Below are 26832 nucleotides of genomic sequence, written 5' to 3'. Positions count from 1 at the left end.
AGTGCTATTTTCATTTTGTAATTTCCGTGCATACTTTATATTCTGTTATATATATACATGATTTTTCTGGGTGGGGTGATTGTGATGAAATTGAATTAGCGCCACCTAATGTGGCCAACGTGGCACCATCGTCAATAGTCTCGTGGCTATGCGAAGGTTTTATTTGGTCAGCGTGCGTCAGGATGGCTACATCTTGTAACTTGTTCTTTTTCTTGTTTTAGTATAGTAGTAATCTTTAAGTTAATAAAAGCCTAGAAAACAGTCTAAATGAGTTTTCCTCGAATGGTTTCACTACAGCCTGTCTTCAAGTAAACATCTGAACCAAACGGCTCGGGTTCCAAATAGCGACGATCATAATGGCGACTTCATAATAGCAACGTATTCAAGTGAGCGACTGTCAAAACAGCGACTGTCATAATGGCGACCGCATTAAAACAGCGTCTGTTATGATAATACATGACAAATTCATCAATTGAAAATTCTAGTTTTCACATGAATATTTACCTCTATTGTTTTTCTATGTTCTGGCAATAGCGCTGTGAAGGCAATGTACAATTATGTATAAATGCTAAAATATGCCTGAAATTTTCAGGCAATTCTGAACAATTTTTTCGTATTGCTGAAATGAAAATGTCAATACATGAAAATTGGTATTGCATTATTCAAAATCATCTGCATCATCTATCCCACGATTTATTACCTAATTTAAATAAGGGTACTGCCGTAGTATGTGTACCAGGTTCGGGTCAGGCCATAATTATATCCCGATTTTCTCTATTTTAGTTCCATTACGAGTTCGGTGACCGTCTGTATTAGCCAAGTAAAGATACCCCCTGCCCATAGGTTTCAGTCTCGTACCACAACTTGATGTAAAATAGACGAACAAACTTAGTTACCCCCATATTGGTACTTAACAGACTTCTGGAGCGCCTAAAAATATCATAATAGAATTTTTACCTGAACTTCTCATGGATATCACACAATTTTTTATTTTCAATATAAATATAGTTTTAGAAGTAGTAAGCTCTGGTTAAAATTGTTTCTCTATTTTAACAGAAAAATACAAATGACGAGGAAGAAGATTTTTGAGATTTATCTTGAACATTCTTGAGAATTCCTAAATAGATTTCCAAAATTCATTACTTGAATTTATTATGCTGAACATTAAAGACGTTCACATAACAATTTGTAAAATGATTTACATACCGTAACTGGTTATTTCGTTTGAATTTGTAACTATAAATATACGTTTTATTAATTTTAATGAATTTCTATTATAAGCAACTATGTATGTGTGATTAGATAGGCCTGGAATAATTAATTGATGATCGTTGATTGCAAAATGAAATGCAAATGATTTCCATTCTCAGTGCTATAAAGCAGGCCCCATTAAATGACTCTACCTAGCCTAGCAAATTGAAATACCGCAATCTGCATTTCCAAATAATCTTTATAAATCTTTGTAAATTTTGACTTTAATTTTTGAGGTAAAATATTTGTATATTACGAAGCATTGTATAAGTACGAAATCTATTCGATTGAAACGAGCAATTTTTGAAGTCGATTTAAAATTAAAGACAATTCACTTGTAAGTAGAGGTTACGCGTGACTAACTCTCAATACTTTCTCAATTCCTTTGCGCTAGTGAATCCGTATGCGTATAATGCAAGGATGCCGTAGCGAGAATAAACATGACCATACTATAAAATTTAAGAGTCCTGTTGCACACTAACACAAATTATTTCTGTAACCTTTTGTCTGACGAAAATCAGACTTTCTCAGCCAAAGAGTTACGACAATCACAATAAATTGTTTGTCCGAGGAAATTTGATTTTTGTCAGACGAAACGTTACAGAAGTATATTTGTGTTGGTGAACAGCAGGACCTTTGAATTGCATAGTAAATTCACAGACGATTCTTTATTTTGGGCCTTATCGTGGTATAATTTGCAAATATTTTCAAGAAAGATATTTTATTGGTATTTTGTTTCTGGTGTTATTATTATCCTATTAACTGATACCCGACTAAATTTTTAGCTCTGAAAGTTAGACAATGTCACTCAAAAATATTTACTTTTTCTTGTACCTTTGGATCATACTGGACGTGATATCTCACTCAAATATTTGGCGCTCCTGAAGTATGAGTACCAATATGAAGGTAACTAATTTTGTTCGCCTATTTTACATCAATTTGTGTAAAGGGACTGAAACTTATGGACAGGGAATATTCACTTGACTAACACTGGCAGTCCCCGAGCTCGTAATAGAACTGAAACAGGTAAAATCGGAACTAAATCATGGCCTAACCCTAAACTGGTACTCATACTTGAGAGTACCGAAAATGTTGCGGTTCATGCAGGAACACGATATTTTTCTGTTTCTGACGACTATTTTCAGCATATTCGATGCTCAACTAAAGCTTTACCGCTACTGGTAAACGAGCATGGTGTGCATATATTTGAGATTTTACATTTGGATGAACATGTATATATATATTTTGTATGAATTTTATCGAACTCGAAACACTCACATTTTAGATGATTAAGTAAAGGAAAGTATGAGAGATATCGTAGAGTAACGGTATCTTTTTGATTGCAATAATTTTGTACAAAAATAGAAAATGAACTTTTCAAACTATTTTTTTTTTACTCAACCCACTTGTTGTCAGCCCTCTTAGCGGCTGTTAAATAGCCTCACCATCGCATTAGGATTTCCCAAACTTGTAGTATTTACCACCAAATGGGGGTAATTTGGCATTTTTTGGGGTAATCTGGACATTCACTCTTCAACAAGTTTTTTTGTAATCCACGTACTTTTGACAAGTGTGCGGAAAAGCTGGACATTCATTGCTCGCATCTAGGCAATGAGCCTAGTCATCCACTCAAACGGTTCGTAGGGACATAAAAAATGGAACCTTGCAACAGAATGTATGCTAAAATGCTAATCTAGCATCTTAAAATCGGATCAGAAGATTCAATAGGTGTTACTATAATCACAATTTCTGGTCAAGATAAATTGGACAACGATATGACTGTTATAGTTTTATGTTGCGGGTGATTGAGCTTTTAGTAATTCGATTTAGGGGTGACGATACTAAAAAGTTTGGGAACCACTGCACCAGACAAACTATATTTGCGCTTTTATTTATACCACGCACCAAAGAAATGTGTAAATCGAAGGTCGCTCATATCACTTAGGCTTTATTGAACGTTTATTGATTGTAATTGCTTTCTAATACTGGATTTTTTTTTGTATAAAAAAACCCTTAATTTTTGCCATGTCTATTTGAGTTTAAAAATATCTATTGTATAGATTTGTAGTAATTTTCCCATATTGCTTGACTTATCACATCATTTGAATTGACATATCTTGTGACTTGGGCGTTATAATTTTAGCAGTACTGAATACTGAATTGAGGGCGCTCTAGAAGTATGTGTACCAATATGGAGGTAACTAATTTTGTTCGGCAATTTTACATCAAGTTGTGTAAAGGTACTCAAACCTATGAACAGAGGGATATTCACTTGGCTAACACAAACTGTCCCTTAACACATAATAGAGCTAAAATAAGAAAAATCGTAAACAAATTATGGTCTAACTCTAACTTGGTACACATATTACTGGAGTACCCAATTTTTATACAAATTCAATATAGCATTTTGTTTAAAATTATTGTAAAGTTCTAGGCGTGTGTAACGCACTAATTCTGTAGCAATCAAACGCTTAAACTCAAACTGTAATCTTTTCGCACACTAAAATTATTTATATTCTTGCAGTCGTGTTTCTTCTTATAACTGAAATATATTTGCTTAAGTTAGACTGATCTAGAACATTATATATATACAATTACCCGATAAAGAGCTAATATTTGTGTTCTTTTATACGTCTTGCATCATTGAGTTGATAGTTGATAAAACAGAACTGGTCAATGTGATGAAGGTTTGACTAAAAGATCATTTCATTGTATAAATAGGCATCTGAAATATTAAATGTATTCATGTACGTCACGCGTTCCAGAAAACAATATCAGAATAAATATTTCCGTTAGATGGCGAACAACATTTAGGTTTATTCAGTCCTGTTGGGCACGCTCTGCTGAGTATCGAACGACTGACTGGAAACAAATAAGGTATTATTGTATTGAGTCCGCCAATAAAGCTTGTGAATAGAAGGTATACATACCCAGTGGTAACAACGTTTAACTAAAAGAAAGGAAATACATTGTAAATTGGTGAGTTGATTAATATTAAATTACGTATTTTTAAGATACATGGACTATTAGAGGCATAGAATTGAGTCCTAAAACTTACGCATTTACGCAGTGGTGTTCCTTCTATGATAATAATGACAGCTAATATGAAGAATGGTGAGGCCTACATGTTATTATGAAGAATTTCGAAAACAGGAACGTGACAACAATAATAACAATGTCGCTCTCAAAAATAATTTTCACCTCGATGAGTTTACATTCGATATTACATTCATAGTGAACTACTTCGTATTACTGATAATTGTTAGTTATATATTTATATTGATGGAATTCTAACGAAAGTAACTCACTGTACGCTGAATGAATCAGATGTAGGCCCGGGCAAACAATTTAATGATTCAATATCCAATCAGATTTGTAAATATTTTGATGCTCATCTTGTGTCGCTATCATACCTATGAATCTGGAATCTAGATGGTCATTTAAACAAGCCTTAATGGAGTCTGTCCAAACCATGGGTGAGCACAACCGGGTATGCCAAGTCATTTAGCGGGGCCCTCATCAACACTCAGATTTTCCCTTCAAGTATAAAATCCGTATCCTTTATGTTTAAAAATGCGCTCACATGGGTACAAATTCATAATTTTTTTACTCTTGTCACTGTGATAATCTTTCGCCGTTTTGTCCAGTGCATATATTATTATAAGGCTAGGCGAAAGTGCATTACCTTGATTAGGAGGGCCCAGTTAGATGTCTGACGTTGATTATATGGCCCACCGACAAAATGTTACACCCCGGGTTTAAACGATATATTTGTGTTTGGTCACGTTTTCCCAAAATAATGAATAATTTTATTTCGAAAGCTCACAAAACGTGTTTAATTTTTGCGTTTCCTACATTAAATTGAAGGCTGCTTTGGAAATGTATTATTGCTATTAATTTTAGTAAAAAGATTCGAAAAATCAATTCTAAAAAATAGTCTTCTTGACATTAGTATTAGCATTAAGTTTTAGCTAAAAGTGATAATAATGAATCATGAATAAAAAACTATATGATAATTGACTTACTGATGTCACTCAGAGACCTTCTAGTATAACGTATTTAGGTCATCTTAAATTAAATTTGAATGATAAGTATGTATGCTTGCTGATTGCGCATTGCAATAATGGGTACTCCCGAAGTATGTAAACCAAGATGTCGGATACCGGAATGTAATATGTATATCAGGTTAGGGTTAGACCATAATTTTAGGTGAATATACTACGTGACTTGGCTAGTCCCCAAACTCGTAATAAAACTAAAATAAGAGAAATTGGAATAAAATTATGGCCTAACCCTAACCTGGTAATCACACTACGTTCCAGTGTCTGCCATCTTGGCTCAAATACTTCAGGAGCGCCCATTATTGTTATAATTCTGTATTACCAACTTCTTTGTATAGTATTGGCTCATTTTCTGAACCAACTGGAGAATCGGCCCAGACTGATTTTGTCATTTTATCGGCATTCCGAATAACTTGACTAAAAAACATAATGTGTGTGATACAAAAATTAGAATAAATAAAATTATTCTCTGGTAAAACATATATTATAGTAGAAAATGCAAAACTATAAGCAATGAGCAAATGCGCTTGCAAAACGTCAATTTCACAATATTCACAAATTATTTTAGCAATAATAAAGTAAATCGACATAATAAAGCTTCAGAATATCCAGTTTCCAGTAATTGTTTTTTTAAACGAAGAGATTAAATAAGTTTAGTATCTATTTCCCCATTCATTTTTGAAAAAAAGAGGTTAAATATATATCGATAAAAAAACTGATCTCTTTGCTTTGTGCTTGTAATATTATCCGTGGAATTGAGAGAAAATAATCTCGAGAAAATTACTTGAGCGAGGTTTTAATACAAAAATAAATAGCGAGTCTATTTATTGGTTGGCTTCATATGCGTAGTTATTATTTTTAGAACCTAGAAATTTTAGCATGAATGAAGACTGCGCAATTGGAATTGATCTAGGAACGAACTTTGTTTGTGTCGGAGCATTCATAAATGGAATGGTAAGTGTGTTAAAGTTTACCACATTAGCATTATTTTATATTCAAAATACCAAATAGATACTGCGCAACGTACAACACTTTTTACTTGCTATTAAAATTGAAAACAAGAGAACTATTCTCAAATATATGGACACAAAGTTCAAAAACGCCGTAGTGCGGATATGCAATCTGTCACAGTGGACTATTGGCACCAGCCGCCACGATGTCATAATAAAGTGGGAGGCAGCCAACACGAAGACATAAAAGCGTGTCACGATGTCATAAAAGCGTGTTGAGAACAAACAAAAGTAATACACTTCTAGCGAAAAATACGATCATCCACCACTGAAAAGTTTCGAATCAATTGGCCCATCAGTGAATAAAAAGATCGAGGTTTTCGAGTCATATAAGACGAAAAATTCTAACAACAAGAACAACAACAACCTAATTACAAAACGATCCATATGTCCACTTCATGTACAATAATTCAAATGCATGAAGCAATGGCGCGGCGGTGTGGCTCATCGTGCTAAGCGTTAGGAATATGCTTGTCACCGCCAATCTGATCAATCTGCGTGGGTTCACAGGTTCGAAGATTGCTGGACTCCTCGCCGCCGTAGGATGGTTCACGTAACTGCTGATCAGTTACGCCCCCCCCCCCCCCACCATCGAGTCCATGCTTCCGAAAACAAAAAACTAACTAATTCCATACCCGACATAGAATGGTAACCGGACGCGAGGCCTGGATAAATATGTAAATCCTATCCTATCCTAAATATTATTCAGGTGAGGATTATTCCAAATGAACATGACAAACGGACAACACCAGCTTATGTCGCGTTTACCGAAGAAGAACGTTTATTTGGTGAATCTGCGAAACATCAAGCTCCTCTCAATTTGAGTAACACTATATATGGTGAGGACATGCATTTAATTAATCACCTTTAATTAGGTTCAATGAATAAATTAGGAAATAGGAATAGGAATCATCGATGACACCGTCGATGCAACGATATTTAACAATGCCGTTTAAATAAGGTAAGTCTATGCTTTCGAAAACAAATAACTGGCTAACTAAGCTCATAACCGACTTGGAGGCCGTTGTTCGCCATATGATTGGGCCGTCTTATCGGGTTTTCTCTCCTCCGAAATAAATATGTAAATCATATCCTATCCTATTTTAAATATTCTCAGAAGTTTTGCGTTTCGTTTTGCTACAGATGTGAAGCGTTTAATTGGAAAAAAGCAAGAAGATAATGAAACGCTAATTCCGATAGATGAAACATGGGGATTTTCAACCGAAATAGATGATGACAACCGAATCCGTGTACCGGTAATTTTTGTTTTTTGTAGCGTATGCTTGACCAACATAGAAAATAGTTGGAATATTAGAGCTTTTAGTTGCTGTGACAATGTGCTAAAAGTTACTAAATTTTTGGGAAATTACTGACCTCTGTCAATGTATTTATAGATCGAATTTTTTAGATATCTTATATCAAGAATGAAATAAAAGTAGAAGAAAAATTATATCCCGAACAAATAACGGCCATGATATTGGGCAGAATAAAAAAAATAGCTGAATCGCACCTCAAAACTGAAGTAAAAAAATCTGTTATATCCGTCCCTGCAAGCTTTGAGAATGCACAAAGATTGGCTACAATTGACGCAGGAAGAATTGTCGGTTTGGAAGTGCTTGAGTTAATAAACGAACCAACAGCGGCAGCAATTGCTTATTGTTACGACAACGAGGTAGGTTATTGTTTTTATTTAACGCTATTAAGCAAGACAGGTCAGACGGAGACCACGAAAAATTCATCAAACATATCAAACTTGATCTATTCGGGATATAAAAGGAGAAATTTCAAACTAATGACAAGTTCATAGAAATCTATATTTCGCTATCGAGCGCATTTACTATATAATTAATATACACTATATATAGCATTGAGTATACTGTATATATATATATTTATACTTGATAAACATTAGTATCTGATATCTATAGCAGTAATTTTCAACCTTATTTCTTCCATGGCGCATTTGTATTTTCATGCAAGACAAAAACTACAAGAAAAACAATGAAACTTTTTTCGCAAAATTAAACAACTCCAGTTTAATTATTAGAATGAAAATTTCTTCTCAGTAACAAAAAACAGCTATTCATTGCTATCACAATCAAAATCTAACCATAGTGACACAAATAAAACCAAATTTATCAAGAACTCCAGCAATTTTTATTATGTTTGTGGCCCATCTAAAATGCTTCTGCAGCACAGCGGTGGGCCATGGCCCTGGTTGAGAACCAACCGGTGGTCTAGCTAGAGCCTTGTCCATGAAGTCAAGGACATTGCTTTTGAAAAAGTAAAATTCCTGAAAATGTTATCGGCGGCAATGACAATTTAAATTGTTACCTTGTAAGACTGCTTTTGTTTTATTTTGTATAAAATTTATCTTACACCTTCGTTTCCTAATTTATTTACAAAATACTCTAACTTCCATATACTATATACATTATTGAATATTTTACTATTAGGTAAAAATGAAGAAACAGATCGTTATTGTTGACTTCGGAGGAGGTTTTCTTGACATAAGTATTAGCAACAACAGATGGAGATTCAATTATAGGAGGTATGAGCATTATTCTATTACGTGATTCATTAAAATAACACAATATAACATTTTGTTTAGAACTTGCATGTATGTTACGTTATTCAAGAGTCACGTAACGTGGTCATTATTATCATTGCTCATCATCCTTTTATATGCGGATCTACCAGCCTTAACTTATCGCACGTATCCCCAACATATTGCTAAAATAAACTTATGTTAAAACGATCGATAAGTTATTTCGGTACTCCAGCAGTGTATATACCAGGATAGGGTTAGGGCCTAATTTTATTCAGATTTACCATATTTCAGACCTATTACGAGTTCGGGGAATGTTTGTGTTAGCCAAGTCAATATACTCCCTGCTCATAGGTTTTAGTCCCTTTACACAACTTTTAAAATGGGAGAACAAAATCAGTTACCTCCATATTGGTACACGTACTTCTGGAGCACCGTTATTTCACCTGACAATTTTTAGTTATCTGATATATATATATATATTATTTCGCTGAATACTTGCAATCGAAGTCTACACTTTCATTTAGGTGAAATGATTGACAACAATATATTTACCCATTACATCAATAAATTGAAAAAGCAAAACATTGACTTGTCAAAAAGCAAAAAGAACAAGACAAGATTGAAAGAAGCTTGCGAAAAAATAAAAAGAAATTTGTCTGCATGTTCCCGAGCTCGGTTAGTTATAAAACAAAGCTTTTCCACGGAGTGGATATTTTTGTTATTATTATTTCTTATTTTTATTTTTTTATTTTATTTTTATGTTATTATTTTAACCTTCTGGCGACCGGGAGTAATTTACGTAAGATGTGAGCTGTTCCAAGAAGAACGGTTTTTTGAAGCTGTTCTGCATTAATATTTCCTGGAATATGTTGTACATATTTTTCAAATTCTTTTCCGATAAGTCCATGCGCCCCCACCACAACTGGTATTGTTGAAGTTTGGAGTCCCCACATCTTTTGTATCTCGATTTCTAGATCTTTGTATTGTGAGAGTTTTTCAAATATTTTTTTAGAGGTGTTTCTTTCGGATGGTATAGCCACATCAATTAGCAGACAGGATTTTTTTGTGAAATCTTTTACTATAATATGAGGTCGATTTGCTCCTATAGTTTTGTCAGTGTGAACAGTAAAATCCCATAAAATTGTTACATTTTCATTTTCTGTTACCGTTTCAGGCTTGTGATTGTACCACCTGTCTTCTGTAGGTATATGGCAGTGTTTGCAAATTTTCCAGTGCAAATAGGATGCGGTTTTGTTATGCCTTTCTGTATATCCTGTCGGTGCCAAAACTTTACACCCGGATACAATGTGGTCAACGATTTATCAAACGATTGGCATATTCTGCATTTTGGATCAATGTTTAGTTTCATAATTCTATTCTTGTGAGCGTTGGTCGGGAGACTTTGGTCCTGGGCATCAATTATAAATCCTTCCGTTGTGGGTTTCAGATCTGAACTTTTAGCCATTTATGCGTTTGTTGTTCATTTTCATCCAGTGCACATGTTAAAGTGGTATATTTTCCATGCAATGGTTTATCATGCCAAATTCTTAGTCTCTGCATTAGTGGATCTTCTGTTTCGGTCAAATATATTTTCAGTCCTACAGTAGATGCTTTGTAACTTTCCTCAATTTGAACCAGACCTCGTCCACCCTTGCTTCGTGATAAGTACAAACGTTCAGTGTCTGCTCGAGGATGATGTATTTTATTTATCGTCATTAGTTTTCTCGTTTTGGTATCAAATTGTTTGATTTCTTGCTTAGTCCACTTGATGATATTGAAACTGTACGAAACTACTACCCATACTGCAAAACTGTTAATTGCCTTGAAGATGTTTACAGAGTTAAGTTCACTACTCAAAACCGATCGAAGACTTCTCAAATATTCCTTTTTGATAATTTTTTTCATTTTTTTGTGTCTGATTCCATCAGCTTCATGTACTCCAAGGTAACGATATGTTGAATCGCTACCGAGTTCTTTTGTCGAGGTTTCTTGATCTAATTGTAAATTTGATTCTCTAAATAATTTACCTTTGCGAAAAGATGCTTTTGCGCATTTCTCGAGGCCAAATGTCATTTTGATGTCATCACTGAATGATTTCACAGTTTTCAATAACATTTCAAGTTGGTTATTATTTTTAGAATACAGCTTCAAATCATCCATATAAAATAAATAAAATATTTTTTTTTTCAAAATTTTGTAGCCACAACCGGTTTCTTTCAGCAAAGTGCTAAGCAGGGCCAAAGCAAGGCAGAACGCAAGAGATGAATATGAGTCTCCTTGGAAAATTCCGCATGAAATCGAAATGGTGTCACTTTGTATCATTCCGTCATTGTGCCTCAGGATCAAATTTGTTTGCCAATTTTTTATTGTATATTTGAAAAAAGAGATTAGAATAGGTGACAACTTGTAAATTTCGAATACCTTTAAAAGCCAAGAATGCGGTACACTGTCAAACGCTTTTCTGTAATCAATCCATGCGGTACTCATGTGTTTTTGATAAGTTCTGCAATTTTCCAAAATCCTTTTATTTACTAGTAGTTGGCCTTTGCATCCATAAGATCTACGCCTGCAGCCTTTCTGTTCACTAGGTAACACTCCCTCTTCTTCAAGATGGGTGAATGTCCTATTAGTAATTATGGACGATAGTATTTTGTACATGGTAGGCAAACATGTGATTGGCCGGAAGTTTATGGCAGATTCTGTCTCTGGGGACTTTGGTAAAAGATAGGTCAAACCCTGAGTTTACCATTTTGGTGTTAGTTCAGGTTGCTTAAGATATTTGGAAATACCCTTGCCAAATCTTTGTGTAACGCCGAAAAGTACTTTAAATAGAAATTTGGTATTTTGTCTATTCCCGGGTGATTTCCAGTTTAAGGTGCCTCTGATTACACCACATAAATCTTCATCACTAATGTCGCTCCATTGTTGTTCGGGTAAAATGGCGTTTTCAATTTTGATGTCAGTGATCCACGTTGCCTCAGTATTATGGGACTCATTTTTACTCCATATTCCTGCCCAATATGTTTCCAATTCCGATATTGACGGGTAACGTTTTACGTCGATATCACGTTTATTCAATTCTCTATAAAACCAACTGGCATCCTCATATGTTTTGTTTTGCATGAACTGTTTTGTCGTTTGGTGTATCGTCGAAGCCTTTGCGCCTTGAGTTGTATTTTCTGCTTTAGATTTTCTCTGATTACCGCAATATTACTGTGTAACCCATCTAATTTGTACCGATTTGTTATTTTCTTCATTGTTCGTTTATTAAGAACACTACCGTTTTGTATTTCTGATAAGATAGACAAATCTGCTCTCATTTGTTTAATTTGGCTCTCAATTCTTACTTTCCATTTTGCTTTGTAATTGTGCCTTGGTCCAGTAGGTTTCCTAATTATTGCTCCAACTTTTTCAGTAACCATAGTTGAACATGCATAAATAATGTTTGATATTTCAATAACATCCAGATCAAATTCCAAATCTTGCTTCAAAAGGGCAATAGTTTTGTTGCCCTCTGCTAGCCAGATTTTAGTTTCTTTCGTTAATTGTAATTTTGGCAATTTGAGTCTGTTTTTAAAATCTTGTTCTCTGACAGAAAAATATCTTGATTTTAATTCCTTTGAGAATTGTTCAGTTTCTTCTTTTGGTTTATCTGGTAGAGGAGTTGGTGTTTGAGGTGAGTTTATGCATGGCAGTTGTAATATTTCTTGAACATTGTCACATGGGCCATTTTCGTCATGTACATTGTCATTTTGACTCATATCCCTTGATCCCAAGTATTTCTGTTTGATGGATTTGAGTTCTATATCTGTCAGTCGGTTATTCCGAATTATATCTCGTCGGACATTTGCAAGTCCATTTGCTGTCATATTTTGGACATTCAAAGAGTGGGGTCCTTCAAGCCAATTTGTAAGTGTTTGTTTAGTAATACATTTTGAGGAAGAGCTCACAGCTTTGTAGTACGCTTCCATCACTTGTAAATACTCTTCACGTTTCCAACGATGTTTTTTAATTTTTTCTTTTCTTTCCGATATTTCACGTATGGGGCTCGGTTGAGGAATATCCTCTGTTGAGGGACCACTTATATCGTGATGTGAGAGTGTGTCAGTAGAAATACTGACAATGTTTTTATTATTAATATTATTAATATTATTATTATGTTGTTGTTGTTTTTGTTGTATTTTTCTTCTTCTTATCGTTCTGAAAAATATGTTTTTCTTTTCTAACTACTGGATCAATTGCTTTGAAATTTCCAGTAGTTAAACATTGTTTTTTTTTGATGGAAGGCTATTACTGTTTTTTTTTTATTTCTTTAATACTCCATGTCCATATATTTGATCGTCGCTATCTTGTTATAAATGTATATACTTTTAAACATTTGTTATATCAATAGAATACCAGAAGACTTGGCTGCTGATTTGGGAGTGGAATCATCGTCTCTAATTCTTACCAGAAGTGATTTTAACCAGCTCAACAAAAGTTTGTTTACAAAATTTGAACGTATTGTCGACAAAGTTATCAAAAGTGTCCCAGATGCTAAAAAACAGGTGAATATAGGAGAAACTACAATAAACTATTGACATAAAAGCACTGCTTACATATTTAGGTACGAAGTTTGTGCACCAGCGCTTGTGCGGCTCACAGTACCGTTTATTAGATATGCGAGGCGCAGGCTTTAATAAAGAGTAACGAAATGTGGAATATTTTCTCTTATTAAAATAAAAGTAGAAAATTCAGATGTTAGTTTGAATATGTATCCCACAAAATTTAAAAATAAATTTGAAAATAATAAAATAGGATTTCTAGCGAAATTTTCCTATTATATTATTTAGATGTTGAATCTGATTTTTTTAGTAGCATTGAACAGCTACACCAACGGTCCCCCAAGCATGATAAGATAATTAACAACAACAATTTTAATTTAAAACAAGGGTGTGCAATATTCATTATCGGTGGGCCATATAACCAACTTCAGACATCCAGCTGGGCTACACAAAAAAATTAGCGGGAAGGCACGAGAAAAGAATGCGTCTAAAGATTTAACGCTGCAATAAGTGCAAAAACATTATGTATTTCATCCATGTGAACGCCTTTTCAAACATAACATAAGTCAGTCGGATTAGAATTTATTTTCTGGTGGGAAATAAGTTGAATGTGGCCAAGGACTAAATGGCTTGGCGGGCGGAGTTGTGGCCCGCAGGCCGCCTGTTTTACACTCCTAATTTAAAACAATACATAGGTACACTTCTTATCCAATCATCATAACTATATAATATTTTAAATCAATATATATGATAGTACATTGATTTTATACAATAAATTTCGATTGAATACATAAATTAATTAAATCATTGTTTTCAATTTTATTCAAAATGATAATTTTATCATATTCAAACAATATTTTACAATTTTTTTTCTGAATTAAGTGTGTTGATATATTTTAGTTTGACGACATCGTTCTTGTGGGAGGATCAACTCGTATTAGAGAGATCAGAAATATTCTTTCAGATTATTTCAACGTGGTGGAGTTAAACAGAACTATCAACCCGGATGAAGCTGTAGCGTTCGGCGCTACATTATACGCAGCAAGTCTGACTGGTGCTCAAGAGGTTTTTTGTAGTTATTGAACACGGAGTGGACATATGATCCTTTTGTTATTACGTTGTTGTTCCCGTTCTTGATGTTAAAATTTTTTTCTATTGTTATAGTAAATCTCTTTTCTCTTTTTTACTTGACCAATTTCTTTAAAATTTTTAGTGGTAAAAGATTGTATTTTTCGTTTTATCGTTTTCGTTTTCGTTTTCGTAAGGTTTTATTACTTTCATTTATTTCAAAATTTTCTGTGGGATTAATGAGATTTGTTTTCTGTGTGCGATGATGTCACCAAAAATAAAAATTGCCCTCCTTGTGGCGATTTCGTCTTCGCGTTAGCGATTTTGGTTCCGGAAAGTCGTGAACACGGCGGGTACCGGTAGTCTACTGTGACAGACTGTATACCCGTACTACTCCGTGTCAATATATTTGAACATCGCTCTCTTGTTTTATATATATGTATGTATACATATTTAGGTCAGTATATCATTTTTCAATAAAAGTGGAAAAAATATACTAAATGTGATTGGTATATTATTTGGTATGTGCTAAAAAGCATAGACCAATTAACAATCTTAGGTACTCCTGAAGTATGCGCACCAAGATGGCGCACAACCTGAACTCAGGTTGTGTACCAGGTTAGATTCGATTGTGCGACATCTTGGTGCGCACACTTCAGGAGTACCTATGATTGTTAATTGGACTATGCTTTTTAGCATATACCAAATAAATATGTATGCAAACAATTTCGCTTTTGTAATATACAGAACAAACAATCTTACGCATTTAAAGGTAGTTGCAGATATACAAGATTTTTTTTAACTTTATAGTCTTTATTCCAAACTTGAGCTTGTCAAAAGTGATTCATAAAAAATAATTTTTTTATTGTTTGTCGCGTTGCATTTTTATGCATCGTAAAATAATTAACTTTTCACTAAATTGTATATTTTGTTTTATGAACAGAGTCTCAGATACAACATCCATGATCGCATAATAAACGATGGTGGCAAACAAAATAATGAAGAGGAAATTAAGCGAATGGTAAGAATGATTTATGTGCGACTAATTTTTGTCGCCGACTTTACATCAAGGTAATATATTCTCTTGGCTAACACAGACAGTCCCCGAACTTGTAATAAAACTAAAATAAGGAAAATCGGAATCAAATTATGGTCCAACCCTAACCTGGTACACATTCTACGGGAGTACCGATTTATGATATATATTTTCTAGTATATGCTTAAAGTCGTTCAAAATTAATTTAGTATTAAATATCTTGCTTAATTGGACATGAGTAACGCTTTGAAAAATTTCGGTTAAGATAAATTCAAACGGTTGCCTGTAATTTAACAACAAAATATTCAGTCTTTTCTTGACTCACCGTTTTTAACGTGCTTGTAAATAGTTGATCCTTTGCTTTTCCTGCACAATGTATTGCTTATTTTAAGGTGAACAAAAACAAAGAATTCGATGAATATGACGAAACAATAAAAATGCAAAACAACGCCAGGAACAGCTTGGAAAATACAGCTTATTCAATAAAGTTAAAATAAAATCTTCGAATTTATCGGAAGATGACAAAAAATCAGCTTTACAGGAGTGCGATGACGCGTTGAAATGGCTGGAAAGCAATAAAGTAAACAATTTTATTATGTGAAATAGAACATTTTTGACATTAAATAGAAATATATCAGTTATTTATTGAAAACCTCGATTGGATTATATAGGGATATGTGATAAAAGTGCGAAATTTGGATGACGTTTGATAAGATTTTTAAAAGTATTTATTTGATTTATTGGACACCACGCGAAGCGCGTCTGTGGAGTGTGGACACGACAAATACTGTTTATACACTTACATTGAATTTAACTGAACTAAGCTTTGTAGTTTAATTTGGACTTTTTGACAGTAAACAATTTATCAAAACTAATTTCAATGTTCAAGCATGTTGATACTAGCAGCTCAAAATTATGCCGCTCCAGAAGTATTCGTACCCGGCGTTTTCCTTTAGGATACTTTGCCTTATCTAATCCCCACATTGGGCGGTCCAGAAATATTCACACCAATGTGGGGATTAAGTAAGTCAAAGTAAAGCAAAGTATTCTAAGGGAAAATGGCCTGGTACGAATGCCTCGCGAGCAAAGTATCCTAAGGCTTAAATGCCCTGGTACGAATACTACGGAAGCAAAATATCCTGAGGGAAATTGCCCTGGTACGAATACTACGGGAGCAAAGTATCCTAAGGGAAAATGCCCTGGTAAGAATATTTCAAGAGCAAATATCCTAAGGATTAAATGCCCTTGTACTAAAACTACGGAAACAAAGTATCCTAAGGAAGAATGCTCTGGTACGAATACTACGGGAGCTCAAAATTATAACATATTTTAGATCGCTACAGTGAAGGACTGCAATAAAAAGCAGGAAGAGTTAACAACAATAATTCAAAAAAGTGCAAAGTTATGTTGGACGTTGTATACCATCCTTCACTATGCACCAGCGTTGTGTTTTGTTTATCGACATGAAATGGACTATGAATCGTTTTGTTAATATGTTGGGCGCTCCCGTACTATGTGAACGTAGATGACGGACACCAGAATATAGTATGCGTACCAGGTTAGGCCATAATTTTATTCACATTTTCCTTATTTTAGTTCTATTACGAGTTCGGGGACTAGCCGAGTGACTCCCGTAGTATTTAGATTTGAAATGATGGACTAGCCCTATCCTGGTACATATACTACAATCCGGTGTTCGCCCTCTTGGTTCAAATACTTCGGGAGTACCAAATATCAAATAGTAAATGTAAATAAAAGTTTTCATGCGTTGTGGGGAGGAAAGGGGAGCTTAAAAATAGGCCAAAGGAGGAATCCGTCAAAAAGGTTGAAAAGCACTCAGCTATTACATTCATATTCATGTCAATTTAGAATGGCGTGTAGACGTCTGCACGTCATTCTAAACATAACATTATATTGCAAACGCAGTCAACTAGATTCTAACAATATTTATTTTTATGAAGTAAACTAAGTAAACCACGTTGTTTTAAATTCATTTTTTCCGATTTTCATATTCTTTTTAGTTATTTATAGCAACAGATATTTAATTTGTATGAATAAGTTCAAATTTATAAATGGTAATTTTTTTCTAATCTTTTGATTTCATTAAGGACATGCCATGAAAAATTTCAATAATTGACTAAGTCAATTATATTTTTTTTTACTTATTCAAACAATATTATAAACATATTATATAAATTGTAATCTTTGATAAAATGTTATTTTTATCTGTATTCCAATTTTAAATATGAGGAAAATGACTCAGCGAGTACCACACGAGAAGAAATCACAACAGATACGAAAACGCCTAAAAATGAAAAGCAGGTTGCATTTTATACTTTTTTGCATTTGGTACTCCCGAAGTATGTGAACCAAGATGGCGGACAGCGGAACGTAGTATATGTACCAGAGTAGGGTGAGGCCTTAATTTTAGTCCAATTTTCCTTAGTTCAGTTCTTTTACGAGTTCCAGAAATAACCAAGTGACCCACGTAGTATTTGTACCTAAAATTAGGGCCTAGCCCTAACCTACTACACATTCTACGTTCCGGTGTCCGCCATCTTAGTTCACATACTTTGGAAGTATATTATATTTTACTCGGAATAAAATCCGTAATAATAATATCTTCTTGAGGTAATTTCATTGTTTAGATTCCAAACATGTCCGAAAACCTCACCGCAGCAAATTTCGCCGTACACGAAAAGTCGCTAGAGCATTTTGCCGTAAACAAGTATTTGTGATTAAAACAGTTAGGTTTATAGAATTATGGTTACGGTATGCTCTCAAATAACGAATCTTTTTTTAAATAAGGCGATTTTCATACGGTAAGTTTTCCTATGCGGCGAAATTTCCTACGGCGAAATTTCCTGCGGCGAATTTTCCTAGAACCCCTTACACCAGGGATGGGCAACTTCTCTAGTCGGCGGGCCAGATGTGGGAAAATGAAGTCCTCGGCAGGCCGGATTATAACATGAATAGTATTCAATATCTTAATCACATATTTATTCGCTAAGGCAAGAAAGAAAATTATAAATCGCATTGAAAGTAAAGTTTAAACTACAAAAAACACATAATGAATTCATCATAATTTACTAAAAGTGTAATAATGTAATATCATAATGTACTGTGGTACAGTCAGCGGGCCGGTAAAAATATCGTCGCGGGCCAGACTCGGCCGCGGGCCGTATGTTGCCCACCGATGCCTTACACAGTACAATTTTCGAAATCGTAATTCACATTTTGACTTGTCGTCTACAAAATTAATATTGTAGCATTATTTGAATCCTTGAATGCATGAAACCAAAAAATACAAGCTAGCAAAGTAAATTAATCAGGTATTTATATTAAAGGTCTCAAGAACGCAACAAATGTTATAGATATAAAAATTAATTTTGAATGATAAAAACCCATCACTCAAAAGTTTTCTTAATAAAAAATTGACTCTAATGAATACAGTCTTGTGGGTAACTCCAACATTTTGATCGGAAAACAAAGAAAAACATTTTAATCGGCTTTAATGTTGATTTTATTACAATGTTAACAAACCACAATATAACATAAGAATACAAAATATATAAAGGGAGTACAACACATACAAAAGAAAGTTCAAATAAGCAGAACGCAACAATCAAAAATAACGATCAAACTAATATAAAATATTCAAATTCGGAGTTTTCATTTTTTGATACGATTAATACAATACTTGCAGGATTTCTTACTTAATTACTAATATTCAAATTTGATTTTATAGCTAGAACAATCCGACAGAAAAGAGAGAAAAAGTGACAACATGAATATGAAAGTTGAACAACCAAACTCTTCATCCAAGAACACAAATCCAACTTCAACTGAGGTAAAATTCTAGAATGTTGTCTTTGTTATAATGAATTTCAAACTCAAGCTAACTTTCAACTGTAAGATATTTTCTTGGTTCTATATCTCTCTTTTGATATATTCTATCCGAAATTACTTTACGCAAAGAGTTTAGTAAAGAATTTGAGGCTTTGAAGAACCTCTTATCCAAAAAGAAACCAAAATAATCTTAAAAAAATGCATTTTAAATTGGGAACTAGATGATAATATTCTGATAATAACGTTGTTACAATATCTATACACTTACAAACAATGTTTTACATGTCTAGTGCAAATATTGAATCAGAAGAAGAAGAATCTATAAATATTAGTATGTTATGTACTTCGTGCAATGAGAAAAAATTGTAAAACATCAATAGAATATCAATGTTACCAAATTGTATTAATTTCCTATATCAAATCGAACTCTTAACAAACTATAATTTAGATGACAGGAAACACAATAAAAATAAAAGAAGTTGCAAAAGAAAAAAAATTAAAAGCTAAAAAGAATAAAGAAACACAAAACTCCAAATCAAAGGTATCTCTTTTGTAACAAAGAAAATTATTACAGTTTTTAATTTGAAAGCAAAACAATTGTAGGACCTCCTGAAGTATGCTTACCAAGATGGCGCACAACCTAAACTCAGGTTGTGTACCAGTTCAAGGTTCAGGTTGTGCGACATCTTGGTAAGCATACTTCAGGAGTATGCTAAACCTAAACTCAGGTTGTGTACCAGGTTAAGGTTCAGGTTGTGCGACATCTTGGTAAGCTTGGTAAGCTACTTCAGGAGTACCCGATTGTGTGTAAAATAAATATCGAGTTGTGTATGGGAAATGTTTTATTAGAGTGATTTGAAACGACTCACCTCAAAGTTGAATTTTGAGATATTTGAACTGCTCTCTTCTTCTATGAAGTAGTAACCGAAAGATACTTAAGAATTCATGGGGGTCGTGCATTTGGAGTGAAACTTCAAGTCTTACGCCTTTTCCAATACCATTTTTGCCTGGCTTGCTATTAATAATCCTTTCTCCAAACGAACGAACCAAAACAGATTAGTGTGGCTGCTTATATCCAGCCATTTTTTGAGCAAAATGCACGAGTGAGCGTCATATTGGATCTTGGAAGTGGTTACGCCGCTGGTATCGTTGCATGCCTACGTGTTTCGTTTGCTCAACGATAAAAATAGTTGCGATTTTATCTACAGTGTACTGAGGCACAAAATTGACAATAACATAACAAGCGAAAATAGAATATAAGTAAATACAAAATGGTATTATACATAAATTAAGCTAACGCTTAAGTTTTTTAAAATTACATCCACAGGAAAAACGCCGGTAAACTTTAAATTCCTGGTATTACTGCGACCATTTTAATATAAATACATAGCAGATTAAAGTATCCTACCCAATTTATCTGGTAATTGGTAATTGACATTATAAAATTATATCAAATTTTCACATGAACCATTTTCTCTTGTATCAAAATTTTATTTTCAAGGTTTTGAATAATAAACTAATAATAAAAAATCTCCTCAACTAATTAAAAAATTCAACATATGGCAATGAAACACTTATTTGAAAAAAAAAATATTACGAAAACGAAAGAACTAAAACATAAAATTTAATATCAGTAGAATTTATTAGTATGTTTTTTTACCAAATTGTTTTTCTGATATATCAAAAAATGTCAGATTTTGTAATATAATTCATATAAATTTTTTTCAGTTTTCAAAATTATTTTGAAAGCCACTTAATATTGTCTGTTATTCAAAGCATTGATTTTATTGTTTCCAGAAAAGTGAAAAAGTCAAGAAAATGGATGGAAAGGAAAAAGAAGACCAAACACCAATAAAAGCAATGGAATTTGAATCGACACGATTGTAGTTTCAACTCTTAATACAACAGAATGTTTCAAAATTGTATATTAAAATGAATTGTTTTGGAAATATTCAGAAATATTATGTAATCTGTTTTATATGCGTTTATTACTTAAAATATAGAAATGAACGACAATCAGATGTTTTGTATTAAAAGTTTCAGATGACAAAGTATTTAATAAGATATTTAGTTTGTAATAAATTGTGTAATAAATATTATAAACATATTATATAATTTGTAGTCTTTGATAAAATGTTATTTTTATCTGTATTCCAATCTTAAATATGAGGGAAATGACTTAGCGAGTACCACGAGAGAAGAAATCACAACAGACACGAAAACGCCTAAAAATGAAAAACAGGTAAGCTTGCATATTATATTTGGTATTCCCGAAGTATGTGAACCAAGATGGCGGACAGCGGAACGTAGTATATGCACCAGATTAGTGTTAGGCCATAATTTTAATCCAATTTTCCTTATCTCAATTCCTTTACGAGTTCGGGGACTAACCAAGTGATTCCCGTTGTATTTGTACCTAAAATTAGGGCCTAGCCCTAACCTAGTACACATTTTACGTTCCGATGTCCGCCATCGTAGTTCACATACTTCGGAAGTATAGTATATTTTACTCGGAATAAAATCAATAATAATATCTTCTTGGGGTAATTTCATTGTTTAGATTCCAAACGTGCCGAAAACCTCGCCGCAGAAAATTTCGCCGTGTACGAAAAGTAGCTAGAGCATTTTGCCGTAAAACAAATATTTGTGAATAAAACATTTAGGTTTATATGGCTAGGGTTACGGTAAGCTCTTAAATAACAAATCTTTTTTTAAATAAGACATTTTTCATACGGCAATTTTTTCTATCCTGCGAAATTTTCTACGGCGAAATTTTCTGCGGCGAATTTTTCTAAAACCCCTTACACAGTACAATTCTCGAAATCGTAATTCACAGTTTGACTCATCGGCTACAAAATTAATATTGTAACATTATTTGAATCCTTGAATGCATGAAACCAAAAAATACAAGCTAGCAAAGTAAATTAATCAGGTATTTATATTAAAGGTCTCAACAACGCAACAAATGTTATAGATATAAAAATTAATTTTGAATGATAAAAGCCCATCACTCAAAAGTTGTCTTAATAAAAAATTGACTCTAACGAATACAGTCTTGTGGGTAACTCCAACGTTTTGATCGGAAAACAAAGAAAAACATTTTAATCGGCTTTAATGTTGATTTTATTACAATGTTAACAAACCACAATATAACATAGGAATACAAATATATAAAGGGAGTACAACACATACAAAAGAAAGTTCAAATAAGCAGAACGCAACAATAAAAAATAACGATCAAACTAATATAAAATATTCAAATTCGGAGTTTTCATTTTTTGATACGATTAATACAATACTTGCAGGATTTCTTACTTAATTACTAATATTCAAATTTGATTTTATAGTTAGAACAATCCGACAGAAAAGAGAGAAAAAGTGACAACACGAATATGAAAGTTGAACAACCAAACTCTTCATCCAAGAACACAAATCCAACTTCAACTGAGGTAAAATTCTAGAATGTTGTCTTTGTAATAAAGTCTCAAACTCAAGCTAACTTTCAACTGTAAGACATTTTCTGGGTTCTATACCTCTCTTTAGATATATTCTATCCAAAATTACTTTATTCAAGAGGCAAAGAGTTTAGTAAAGAATTCGAGGCTTTGAAGAATCTCATCAAAAAAGAAACCAAAACATCCTTAAAAAAATGCATTTTTTTAAATTTAAATTGGGAAATAGATAATATTACTCTGATATTAACGCTATTACAATATCTATAAACTTACAAACAATGTTTTACATGTCTAGTGCAAACATTGAATCAGAAGAAGAAGAATCTATAAATATTAGTATGTTATGTACTTTGTGCAATGAGAAAAAATTGTAAAACATTAATAGAATATCAATTTTATAAATTGTATTAATTTCCTCTATCAAATCGAACACCTAACAAACTGTAATTTAGATGACAGAAAACCTAAAACAACTAAAAGAAGTCGCAAAAGAAAGGAAAATTTGAAGTTAAAAAAAAGAAGAACAACAAAACTTCAAATCGAAGGTAGTGTTTTTATAACAATACAAATCATTATAATTTGTAATTTGAAGCAAAACATAATTATGTGTAAAATAAATAGCGAATTGTTCATGGGAAAGATATTATTAGAGTAATTTGAAACGACTCACCTCAAAGATTAATTTCGATAAATTTGAACAGCTCTCTTCTTCAATAAAGTGAGAACAGAAAACTACTCAAGATTCATTTATTATTTTTATTTTATTGTATGTTACAATTAATATCAATTTATCAATGATTAAAAAATAAAAAAGTTGCACCGAATAATTGTGTTACGTGGATCTAATAAAACAAAGTAGTACAAGCATTAGAATTTTTTGTTAATATTTTATTAAATTTTGGTATATGGTAGTAAATTGTTTTATACTATTGAACAGTTTATTACCTACATATTTTACGAGCAAATTTAGCTTCCTTAATTATGCACAATACCTCAAGGAGCTGAATAAAAAAAATTTAAAATACCATAAGAAAGAATTCTCAACTACAATAAACCGGTTAGTTTTAATCACCTCAAACACTTACACTAGTTTCAGGGAAACTCGCTGAAAAAGAGGAAAGTCAGAAAATCATATGGCACGGTCTCTGTTGCATCGAGTCAACATGACATGGGCAAACCAATTACAGACCGAACAAGTGTAAAACAAAAGCCAACCCAAAAGGTCTTGTTTTTCGTGGTTTAAAAGTGTGTTAATATTTAGAATTTTTTCCTGGCCTGCTATCAATAATTCTTTTTCCAAACGAACATTAAGTTAATATACAGAAAAAAAATTGCTCTCATAAAAAAATCGGGGGTGGCTACGCCACTGGTATCGTTGCATGCTTACGTAGGTTTTGTGTGCTCAACGAGAAAAATAATTGCGATTTTATCTACAGTGAGCTTAAGCACAAAACTGGCAACAACATAATAAGCAAAAATAGAATATAAGTAAATACTAATTGGCTTTATACACTAATTAAGCTAACGCAAGCATAAGCGCTTCCGAATTTAAAATTATATTCACACGCAAAACGCCTGTAAACTTTAATTTTATGGTATTACTACGACCATTTTAATGAAAATATACAGCATATCGTGTTTTCCCCGAAAATAAGACATACTCTGAGAATAAGACCTAGCCTGAATTTTAAAAATGATTTTAATATAAGCTCTCCCCTTAAAATTCAAGACCTGGTCAATAACGTAAAAATTATTTTTGACCTAGTCGATAGACATAGATTGATAATCTATGTTTTGCAGTTATTTTAAATGGATATCAAGTAAAACGGAAATCGGTTTTCATATTTTGTATATTTGAAAATCTCGTAATTCTCTACCTAATTTTATTTTGATAAATGAAAATATAAGACATCCCCCGAAAATAAGCCCAAGTGTTATTTTTCTGAAGTAAAAAGGAAATAAGACCCAGTCTTATTTTCGGAGAAACGCAGTATTGATCAAAGTAAGCCCTTACCCAATTTATCTGTTATTTGGGAATTGAGATTGACATTATAAAATGTAAAAAATTATATCGTGAACCATTTTATTTTGTATCAAAATTTTATTTACAGCGTTTTGAATGAAAATAAACTAATTATAAAAAGCTCCTTAATTAATTAAAAAATTAACTAATATAGGATTTAACATATGGAAATGAAACACTTATTTGAAAAAAAATGATTACGAATTCAAAAGAACTAAAACATAAAATTTAAGGTTCTTCCGTAGCACACCGGAACGTAGAATGCGTACCAGGTTAGAGTTAGGCCATCATTTTATTCCAATTTAACTAATTGTAGTTGTATTACGAGTTCGGGTACAAGTTCACACTACGGTTCGCATACTACGGGAGTACCAAATTTAATATCAGTAGAATTTATTTGTATGTTTTTTGTCAAATTGTTTTACTGATATATCAAAAAATGTCAGATTTTTTAATATCATTCTAATTAATTTTTTTTTTCAGTTTTTAAAATCATTTCAGAAGTCACTAAATATTGTCTGTTATTTGAAGTATTGATTTTATTGTTACCAGAAAAGTGAAATAGTCAAGAAAAAGGACGGAAGGGAAAAAGAAGACCAAACACCTTTAAAAGAAGTGCAATTTGAATCGACACGATTGTAGTTTTAACACTTAAAATACAACAGAACGTTTCAAAATTTTATATTAAAAAAAATATGATTTGGAAATATTATGTAATCAGTCTTTTATGTGCTTATTACTTGAAATAGAAATAAACGACGTTCAAATGTTTTGTATTAAAAAGTTTCAGATAACAAAGCAATTATTAAAAAAATCCGTCTTGTATTTTTTTAAATTGTGTAGTTTTATGTTTTTTAACTATAAAAAAATATTGATCAGTTTTTAAATTAATATTTGTAAAATACCCCACTACTTCCAATCAAAGGTCAAATATGCTGACAAAGGTGTAAGGGTTGTGTTTTTACGACAACAGAATGATATTTAGAGATCTCCTGTATGTCGGCACTTTCCAATTTGAGATCTTCCATAATATTTTAGCGTGAACGCAACCGCGTTGGGATAGTAGATTAACCATCTTGGGTTCAAGTCTCACGGCACTATCTCATCCAGAGTGTATAAAATGGCCTTTCAAATAATAGTAGCTCCTAACACATCGTTAGATAACAGTGGATGCCAGTACACGACCTAGTTCGTAGCGAAAGGAGCAAGAAAGCTTGTAAAATTAATCCAGGCGTTGCTATACTTGTGCGATATTTCAATCTTATACAAATCGAAGTTTAGCTTTGAAGTATTCATACAAGCGTAAATAGCAAACAAATCAGTATGGTATTCGGTACCGCCCAACTTTGGGACCGAAGTTACATCGTTACACGGTTAGAAATTATCCAAAATATCAGACAACTGCATATACTAGATAGAATCGACTCGCACCGCCATCTCCAAGACTAAATTTTACGTTACAGGGTCAGTAAATACAGGCAAGTAACGCAAAACCGATTTTAAATAAAACAAAATATTAAATTTCCTAGCTCTCAACTTAAAGTTTAGCGCGGACTTTATCATTTCTATGTTCCTGTCTAACCTTTAGTGAAATATCCTTCTTTCTGCTCAATTATGCCTAAAATGCATAAACTTGTCCGGATAAGCCCTGTTGTGGCATTTGTGAAAACAGCCAACCCGCTCTTGATTTTGAAGCTATAGCTATCCGGCGTGTTTTTTCTGGGGGAACCTATGTTAGTGAGTTAGATACAACTGAGAACCCGTTGTTGAAATTTTGAATCCTATCACTCATGGGCCCCATGGCAATATAGGAAGGCCTAGGACATCATGTCAATTACTGAAATGCTATTTTTGCGGTCATCTATTCAATATTTGTTCAAAACTTTCAGCAACATTGCAGAACAACCGATATCATGACACTGGGGTTTGTTATCATCACACTTTTACCAGGGCCGGATTTAGACAATGAGAGGCCCTACCTAGG

At 33.0% G+C, this 26832-nt stretch overlaps 3 protein-coding genes and 1 long non-coding RNA gene across 4 annotated transcripts in view; all 4 read left to right on the top strand.

Annotated features, from left to right (window-relative positions):
- The window catches only part of LOC144420781 (heat shock 70 kDa protein cognate 4-like), a 64515-nt gene extending 48368 nt beyond the window's left edge, over window positions 1-16147 (top strand). Inside the window, exons 17-19 of the mRNA XM_078110423.1 lie at window positions 14318-14482; window positions 15429-15506; window positions 15914-16147. Coding sequence (XP_077966549.1) covers window positions 14318-14482; window positions 15429-15506; window positions 15914-16018 — 348 coding nt within the window. The 3' untranslated portion in view covers window positions 16019-16147. The remainder of the gene's footprint in view (window positions 1-14317; window positions 14483-15428; window positions 15507-15913) is intronic.
- LOC144420783 (heat shock cognate 71 kDa protein-like) lies at window positions 4096-9526 on the top strand. The gene is made up of 7 exons (XM_078110430.1): window positions 4096-4230; window positions 6175-6266; window positions 7032-7161; window positions 7466-7578; window positions 7731-7994; window positions 8779-8873; window positions 9398-9526. Exons 2-7 carry the CDS (start codon window positions 6192-6194, stop codon window positions 9399-9401), a joined length of 681 nt encoding a protein of 226 aa, XP_077966556.1. The 5' UTR covers window positions 4096-4230; window positions 6175-6191; the 3' UTR covers window positions 9402-9526.
- Window positions 9203-13842, top strand: LOC144420784 (chaperone protein DnaK-like). The gene is made up of 2 exons (XM_078110431.1): window positions 9203-9548; window positions 13267-13842. Exons 1-2 carry the CDS (start codon window positions 9403-9405, stop codon window positions 13451-13453), a joined length of 333 nt encoding a protein of 110 aa, XP_077966557.1. The 5' UTR covers window positions 9203-9402; the 3' UTR covers window positions 13454-13842.
- Window positions 16148-17051: 904 nt separating the features above from the next.
- On the top strand, window positions 17052-25600 carry LOC144420785 (uncharacterized). The gene is made up of 7 exons (XR_013474740.1): window positions 17052-17843; window positions 19270-19371; window positions 19819-19911; window positions 21168-21612; window positions 22718-22819; window positions 23278-23370; window positions 25401-25600. It is a non-coding gene; the product is annotated as an uncharacterized LOC144420785 (long non-coding RNA).
- The last annotated feature ends 1232 nt before the right edge of the window (window positions 25601-26832 follow it).

Source organism: Styela clava, chromosome 3 (genome assembly GCF_964204865.1).
Source record: "Styela clava chromosome 3, kaStyClav1.hap1.2, whole genome shotgun sequence".
Classification (NCBI taxonomy): Eukaryota; Metazoa; Chordata; class Ascidiacea; order Stolidobranchia; family Styelidae; genus Styela; species Styela clava.
Note: the sequence above shows the minus strand (reverse complement) of the source record. Positions and strands in the feature narration are given on the sequence as shown.